Source organism: Chionomys nivalis, chromosome 11 (genome assembly GCF_950005125.1).
Source record: "Chionomys nivalis chromosome 11, mChiNiv1.1, whole genome shotgun sequence".
NCBI lineage: Eukaryota > Metazoa > Chordata > Mammalia > Rodentia > Cricetidae > Chionomys > Chionomys nivalis.
Window position 1 is genome coordinate 16,517,639 of NC_080096.1, and position 8,431 is coordinate 16,526,069.

General features: G+C 49.6%; 1 protein-coding gene across 1 annotated transcript; it reads right to left on the reverse strand.

Moving 5' to 3' along the window:
• Positions 1 to 606: 606 nt before the first annotated feature.
• Id3 (inhibitor of DNA binding 3) lies at positions 607 to 2,165 on the reverse strand. Its single transcript, XM_057784682.1, has 3 exons — positions 1,805 to 2,165; positions 1,606 to 1,688; positions 607 to 1,111 (listed from the first exon to the last, which is right to left on the reverse strand). The coding sequence occupies exons 1-2, from the start codon at positions 2,102 to 2,104 to the stop codon at positions 1,629 to 1,631; spliced, it is 360 nt and encodes a 119-aa protein (XP_057640665.1). The 5' UTR covers positions 2,105 to 2,165; the 3' UTR covers positions 607 to 1,111; positions 1,606 to 1,628.
• Positions 2,166 to 8,431: the final 6,266 nt, after the last annotated feature.

Sequence of the window (8,431 nt, forward strand, 5' to 3'; positions counted from 1 at the left end):
TTAGGAGTGGCTGCAGATTTGATGAGGCCCCGGTTTCGGCTTGGTCTTCACTATGTAGCTCTGGCTGTCCTGGAACTCAGTACCTAGGTAGGCTGACCTCAGATGCAGAGAAATGCCTGCCAGTGCCTCTCAAGTGCTAGAATTAAAGGGTGTGCTGTGTGCCACTATGCCCAGCAACCCTGAAGCTTGGAAGTCTAGGAGGAAGCCATACCAGCAAGCAGGAGAAATGAGACCAGGCCCACCAGTCAGTTGTTTGTCTCTGAAATGGGACCACCCTTGCCAGATCCCTTGCTAGGAGCCAGGAAAGTATCACCAATAATTTGTACCATCACAGGGCCACTTCCAAGTTAAGGGACTGAAATAAAAACTCAGCCTCAAACTTGCTGGGTAGCTTGTAGCAGGGTAGGATTGCAGATCCTTGCTCTCAGCCCCCAATGAATTTGGGGATTCCCATTCTTAGACTTTTAAATATCCACGCCACAATATCCCTCATCTTCAGCTGTTAAATCCAATCAACCCTAAGAGGGTATGCAAACTTGTTCCTCCCAAGATCCTAGACAGCCAGGTAAGATTTAAGAAATGGGCAGACGGCGCATGATGTCATACACAAAGTGTTCAAAAATGGTTTATTATGCAAAATGTTAACTTTTATAAAAAGTTTAATATACATCACATGATTACAGAAAGTCACCTTCCTGTAAAAAAGGTACAAAAGCTATATACTCTATTATAGAGTTCATAATCAGGACAGCAGAGCCGTTCTCCAAGGAGATCAGAAAACCAGCTCTTACGCTGCCTTGGCAGTGTGCAGGGCAGCCACTCGCCCCCCTTTCTCGACACCCCCATTCTCGGAAAAGCCAGTCTTTTAAGACTTGGGAGTCAGGGTGGGGACAGGGTGACGTTGTCCAGCTGCTGACCAGAGCTAGCTCTTCAGGCCACCCAAGTTCAGTCCTTCGCTCTCGGGCTCCCGATCCAACCTCGAGGCAGGGGTTTGGAGGAAGTGAAGAGGGCTGGGCAAGATCGAGGCTCATCCATGCCCTCGGGCTTCCGGCCGGAGAGAGGGTCCCAGAGTCCCAGGGTCCCAGGAGGAACGGGCGCCAGCACCTGCGTTCTGGGCGGGGGAGAAGAGAAGAGTGAGGGAGCCGTCAGTTTCCGCCGAGCGCGCCCAGGCGGAGGCCGCCGCAGACTGGCCGGCGCCAGGGAGGAAACTCGGTCTCTACCTCCAGCTGATAACTCTGCACCCCACACAGCCTCCACCCAGTTGGCGCCAAAGGACCACAGGCGGAGCCACCACTCCCCCTCCCGCTTGGAAATGACACTAATGGAAAGGGGGCTTCCTTTACTAAAAGACTATTTGGTGCGATCCGCGCGCCCACTTGCCCAAGGCTTTGGCCACCCTGGATGAGCAGAGGCAGCGTGCTTTAGGAATGCACGTGATATTGACATTGGTACTGTCATTTACTCTAAGTGACCACGGATAAGCCTCTTGTCTCTCTCTGGCTTGGATTTCCCTAAACGGAGGAAACCCTAAACCTTGCAATGTTCTGTCAACCTCAGGACTTTCCAAGCAAGCCTCCCTCTCGTCCGCGCCAGAAGAAAACTTACCGGGAGGTGCCAGGACCGCCAGGTCAGTGGCAAAAGCTCCTCTTGTCGTTGGAGATCACAAGTTCCGGAGTAAGCTCAGCTGTCTGTGAAAGGAGGATAAGAAGCGAGTTAGCCAAGTCATTCGGGGATTCGGTGAGAGACTCGCAGCGTCCTATCTATCCCGCATGATCAGCTCAGCCCCGCCTGGTTCCCCGCGCACCTGGATCGGGAGATGCGGACCGTCCGGGGGTCCAGGCGCCGGCTCTGCCAGGACCACCTGCAGGTCGAGGATGTAGTCTATGACACGCTGCAGGATTTCCACCTGGCTAAGCTGAGTGCCTCTCGGGACTCCCGGCACCAGTTCCCGCAGGCGCGAGTAGCAGTGGTTCATGTCGTCCAGGAGGCTAAGCGGCTCCTCGGCCGCCGGGCTCTTGCCGCGGCCCCGAGCGATGGCCAAGCTGCGTTCCGACAGGCAGCACACGGCTTCGTAGCAGCCGCGCACCGGGCTCAGCGCCTTCATGTTGGAGAGTGAAGATGGAAGTGAGGGAAAGATCACTAAAGCAGCAAACAGTCGGCGCACGCCTGCCGCAATCGGCTCTTATAGAGTTGAGGCTAAGTCACGCCCCTTTATTCAAAATAGCCTGTCCAGGCTCCACCCCCGCCCGCCCTGAGCACCGCCTCTCCGACCCTGGGCGTTCACAGCGAGTTTAAATTGCTAACAGGCTTCCTCGGGCTGGTCTGACGCCGAGGACCGCTGAGCCGCGGACGCGAAGAATGAGGAAGCGCTGATACTGAGGAGAGGCGGGCCTCTTGAGCCAGCAGAGATTTGGAAAAAAAAAAAAAATCACTTAAAATCATTAACTTTAAGATTTGCCTTTTCTGGCGGCGCACAAGATCTTTGAGCTCCCCTGCCCTCTGCCCAACACTGGTTCGAACCCACAGCTCCGAGGTCATCATAAATCCCTGAAGGACAATCTCTCTCTCTCTCTCTCTCTCTCTCTCTCTCTCTCTCTCTCTCTCTCTCTCTCTCTCATTTTCAAGGGAAACTTGTAAGGAATTAGTGCCGCCTTGTTCCCCAATTTGCTGCTCATCTGACCTCCAGACTCACTGGCGTCGGGAATTATCTTGTGACCAGAGGGGAAAAAAATTAATTGCGGTGAAGCTGAGGTTACAATGAAGAAAACAGATTTGGGCTAGGCGCTGAGATTGCAGAAGGAGGAGGGGAGAGGAGGCTTGAGCAAAGAATACTATTTATTTGAGCAACAGGGGGAAGGGGGGTAAAAGAGAAGAAAACAGCCTAGATCCAAGCCTTTTCCATGGAGAAAGAAAAAACATGGACCATTGTCATATGAGCTCCTTAAGGAACTAGATATGTGCCCACTTGTGCTTTGGCAGGGAGTTTGATTAGAAGTCTGGACAAGGTTTCAGATAGGGAGGACTAGAAGGAATCACTTCTGCACACACCCTTTTAGAAGGTCCCCTCCATGCACATACAGCAATGGGTCAGCAAATCCCTTTTAACTCTTGCTTCCTCATTTTGCACAGCCTCCCTTCCTCCCCACACTTTCCACATTCGGTGCAGAAACAATAGCAATTTCAGCGCTTGCTCCCTTGTCTGTCTCCTTCTGCTGTGGAAGGGCAGCCACCTGGACATGATTATCCCTAGTCCTGCTGAAGTAGCTCCATCACCGCCTGAGAGATCAGGAAGAGCCAGCAGGCAGGCAAGGGGACACATTGCACCCCCCTATTGCAAAAGGACAGTGCACTCTGTATTCTTTGCCTGTCTTCTCTCTACTTCCCAGACTCTGAAAACCCTGTAGTTCCAAGACTCTGGTTTCCATCTTGGAAAAGGCCAGGTGAGGTTCTCCCAGCCAAGATTGCTGTCTTAGTAAGCCTAGTGAATATTTATGGAGTTGCTTCACATGAAACAGAGGGCCCTGCTCTCAAGAACCTCACAATGTCCGGGATGAGATTAACACAGGAAACAATTAAGTGTTCAGTAGTGTGTGGCACTGATCAACAGGACAAAGGGACCTCTGAGCTGGGACAGTTCCAACAGCGGGAAGGACTAGGAAGCCAGAATGCTGGGTTCAATCAGCCATCTCTGCTAACTGTTGGTCATCTACATATAATCTTGAGCAAAACCAGCGACCCTGGCTTTGATTGACTTCTGAGAGAGAGAGAAGAGAGGGAGATGGCACTAAGGGATTGTTATACTTTCTGACTCAAGAAATCTACGCTTGTCTGACAGCTGGACAGAGCATGTGGGGTGGCAAGGGGCTGGGGGGCATGTGAATCATGTCCAGTGTCACAGGTAAAGCCCCTCTGGAAGCCTTTTCCATCACTCCACAGGGCCCTGTGTCCCAATAAAATCCTTGGGAAGTTTCTCCTGGGAATATGAAAGTTCTCAAGGACAGCTCTTTCAGTTCCAGAAAAAGGGAATCTAACCTGTAAAAACACAAATCAGTCTCTATATGCTGAAGAAGTTACATGCCAGCTATTGGTCAGGAGAAGGGAAATCTCCGAGGCTGAGACTACCGAATAACTAAACAGAAGACCCTTTCTTTGGCTGTCGTGAAGACTTCTGTATGTTTGTGCAAAATACTCATTCCAGGAGCTTCTGGAAAAATCATGGCCTTCATTGCCTGGCAGACCTATGTTCAAATGCTTTCACAGTGTGAACTTGGAACAAATTATTCTTTGTGCCTCACTTTTCTTGCTTGTTAAGTGGAGTTCATGAAAATGATCTCGTGTGTTTGTTTGTATTTATTTGTTTATTTTTCCTTTTTTTGAGTCAGGGTTTCTCTGTGTAGCCCCTAGCTGCCCTGGAACTCACTCTGTAGATCAGGCTGGCCTCAAATGCTAGTGCTGGGATTAACGGGGTGTGCCTTACACCCAGCTCTGACACATTTCTTTAAAAAAAAAAAAAGGCCTTTAATCTCAGCACTCAGGAGGCAGAAGCAGGCATATCTCTGTTAGTTCAAAGCCAGCCTGGTCTACATAGTGCGTTTCAAGACAGCCAGGGACTACATAATGAGACCCTGTCTCAAAAAAGAGAAGAACCGCACAAGCATCCTCCATCAGCATTAGTTCTGCATGGGGCCAAGTGTGGTAAGTGCCTAGCGCTTAGCCCACCCAGGGTCTCAGGTCCTCCAGTACCTCTGTTGCCTCTGGCTTGGATAGCGGGTTTACTGGGTTTAAGGTTTGCAAAGTACCTTCAAAGCGTTTATTATTTCCTCTTGATGCGTCCGGGCTGAAATGGCCATAGGCTATGTGGGATAGGGCAGAAGGGTGCAGTGGGGTTATCTAGCCGCATTCTGTCCTTTTCAAGCCAAGAATTTACCTTTGGAAACAAATCCTTTCTTCCTGGACCTTACTTGGGGGAGGGGAGGATAGGGAGGGGGGTAAAAGACCTTTAAGGATCTTTTCTGACCCTAAGGGTCTAAGTGTCAAAGGAAAGGTTTTCGATTAGGTTGGGAACATTGAATAGAGTTTAAACCCCAAAGACTCCTCTCTTCCCCGCCTAGCAGACTGGCCGGCTCGCCCCGGCCTTCTGCAACTTGTTTAGCGGTGGCGGGGCCTCAGCCTCTTACTCCAAACGCCTCTGAACTTTCTGTTCCCAGTTCTGCTCCTTTTACCAGCTTTTTCCCCCCTCTTGCATTTTTTATTTTTATGAAAGGATGTCATTAAGGCTTTTGTCTGCGCTGTTTTTGTTTCAGAACTTTTCCCACAATCCTATTTTTTGTTGAGGAATCCGCTCCTTTGCCCAGCTGTGGGTCCGGGTCCCACAGCTGTGTTGATCTAAGACTCAGCCCCAGACAGCCTGGCGCCAGGGTGGGACGTCATGCGTTCACACAGGGATGCGTGTCCCAGGCAACCTTTCCTCGGGCAGTCACCGGCCGGCGACTGCCTCTTCCACCAATGAACACCCGACACCCGAGATAGGGGCGGGGCCTGCGCCACCCCAGCCGGCGAGCAGCTTGTGAATCGCAGATTCTGAGACCTTGATAACGTCCCCTGAATTGAGGCCTTTTAAAGACCCCCCTTTCTCTTTTAGTTCTTTTGTTTATGCCTTTTCTTTCCACCTTCCTCCTTTCTATCTGTATGCAGATAAATTTTCTTTTTACTTTTCCCCTCTTTTAACTCTCTCCTCCTAGTGTCAGGAATCATTTTGTAAGCATTTCCAGGAACTGCAATCTTCCTCTGCCAAAATTATAAAAAGAAAAAAAAAAATCAATGTTGTGCTCTCTGATTTTTTTTTTTTTTTGAGGAGCTGGCAGAACTGTAAGCTATTACTATTTTGTCTTTAGAAATTTAAGACGTGGTGGCAGTGGGGTCTCTCGGCTGTGAATTTCAAAGTCAATGTCATGATGATGAGGATTGCAGATGTCTTGCTTAAACTGGGCTTCTGTCAAGCTAGCTCGGTATCCTTTCTCCATGTGTAGACACGAGGATCCAGGGACCTTAGAACCTTGTCCAAGGTTATGTCGAACGTCTGTGACTGACCCGTGGCCAAGATCCAACCCTTCTGCTCTCCTGACTCCCTGACCTCTCTGCCTCTAGTTCTCATAAGCATTAAGTATTCTATGTTGGTTTAAAAGTCCCAGAAGTTGCATTTTTTTTTTAAATGTGTGTAAGTGATGTATGTATATGAAGGTATGGGCATGTGCCACGATGTGTCCATGCCACAACATATTCGATTCGAGGAAATCAGAACACAGCTGGGGGTGGGGGGATATGGTTTTTTCCTTTTACTGTGGGTACCGGGACCAAACTCAGGCATTCGGGCTTGCACGGTAAGCATCTTTATTCACGGAATCATCTTGCCAGCCCATGCGTTTTCTGATATCTACCTGTTTGTTCAGAAAGCGGCCATAAAGATGGGCTGAGCATTTCCCAGCCGTACACTGAGAGCCTATCCCTGCTTCTCTCAGCAAATATGAACCCCAAGGTATAACCCCACATCCAGAGGACACGAGGAAGGCATATTCTAGCATCGCCTAGGCTATCCACCCTCACTCCTTACCACCTCTATAAAAATGGGGAGGAAATACTATTTACCCACCTGGCAGCTGGGAGGACCATAGGGGACGGAAGATGGGAAGTACTTGCTTTTATGTGATATGCTGTGTCCCTTGAAGTTAGTGCTTCCTCCAGCGGCAGTTCCCAGAAATGTGGGCAATACTGAGAAAAGCGATATAAGAGACATGGGAACCTAAGTCTTTCTAAAGGTGGACATTTTAGGGGGCTTTGAGATGGGCTCCTCTACACTTCAGAAATACTTGGAGCTGTTGCTGCCGGCCGCCTTCATCACTGTTGAGTCCTGATTGACAAGCACTGTTTACCTAATCTTTGCTGGTTTGGTTTTGTTTGATTTGGTTGTTTGGTTTTTACAGTGCTGGGGATGGAACCTGGGACCTGTGAGTGCTATGCCCTCCACTCTCAGCCTGGGCCCTGGCCCTGCATTTTCTCATTGACTCTTCTGAGACAGAGTCTCCACCTTGTAGCCTGAGCTGTCCTCAAACTTGAAATCCTCTCACTTCAGCCTCCCGGGTACTGGGGTTACAAATGTGTTCCTCCATGCCTAGCTTCACTGACCCATTTTGTGGCCACATAAGGGGCTCAGAGAGGCGATTTCTACAGGTCATACAGCCATTCAGTGGGAAAGCCAAGATTTTCATCCTGTCTCCAAAGCTTCTAACCATCTGCATATATTCATTTTCCTCTACCCTTCCCAAGGACCTCTCAGAAATGACTGTCATTGCATTTATTTATGTATTTGTGTGTGCACACACACACACATACACACACGTCAGGGTGCATGCGTGGTGGTCAGAGGTCAGTTTACAAAAGTTGCTTCTCTCCCTCCACTGTGTGGCTCCAGAGGATCAAACTCAGGTCCTCGGGCACTGTGAAAAGTGACTTCACTTGCTGGAGCCATTTCACCAGCCCCTGAGAAGGCAGAGAAAAGTTAAATGGGCCCATTAGGTAGGGTGAGAAGTACAAGGCTCGTTTAAGCGCTAGGGACAGAACACACGAGTCTTGCACAAGCAAAGCACACTCTACTACCGTTCCAGCTGCCCTCCCCGTGTGACACTTCCTCTGACCCTCGCTACGTGGTGACTCCTACTAAATTAGAGTCAACTTGGATGCCTTCTCCATCTTCCAGCCACACCAACCGAAAGCTACCTAACCTCTTGTTTCACCAATGATCAGTGACCATGGGTGCCCCACACCTGGCTTTGCCCCTGGCATGGGGTAAGCCAGAGGGGGTATTTTCTGAGCACCTACACTGTGTGTGAGATTCTCTATTGAGGAGAAGCTGTGGGTGTTTTTGAGACAGAGTCTAACTGTGTAGCCTAAGAAGACTTTGAACTCATCTGTGCCCCTTAGAACTCCTGGTATAGATAACATTAAATCCTGGAGGCCCGAACCTGGTGCTATACAGACTTAACAATTTCATCACTCAGGAGGCAGAGGCAGGGGAATCGCCACAAGTCAGTGTAGTGAAATGCCTCAATGGATGAAGACACTTGCTGAGCAAACCTGATGAACACTCTAGAATCCATGCGGAGACAGAATGAAAGAATCAGTCCTACAAAGTTGCCCTCTGACCTCCACGCTGGTGCTGTGATGTGCGTAACCTTACATACATCACATATACCCACATACATTAATTGTTTTGCTTTATTTTTTGAGAAAGGATTTCTGGGTAGCCCTGGCTGTCCTGGAACTCACTCTGTAGACCAGGCTGGCCTCAAAGTCACAGAGATCCACCTGCCTTTGCCTCCCAAGTGCTGGGATTAAAGGCCTATGCCACCACCACCACCTGGCTGCTGCAAGAATT

What these genes read in the sequence shown, in the direction of transcription:
- Id3 (XM_057784682.1), bottom strand. Translation starts at nt 2,104, where the DNA reads ATGAAGGCGCTGAGCCCGGTGCGCGGCTGCTACGAAGCCGTGTGCTGC. An exon ending in GTCCGCATCTCCCGATCCAG is followed by an intron (nt 1,689 to 1,804) that starts GTGCGCGGGGAA and finishes CTCCTTTCACAG; the next exon opens with ACAGCTGAGCTTACTCCGGA.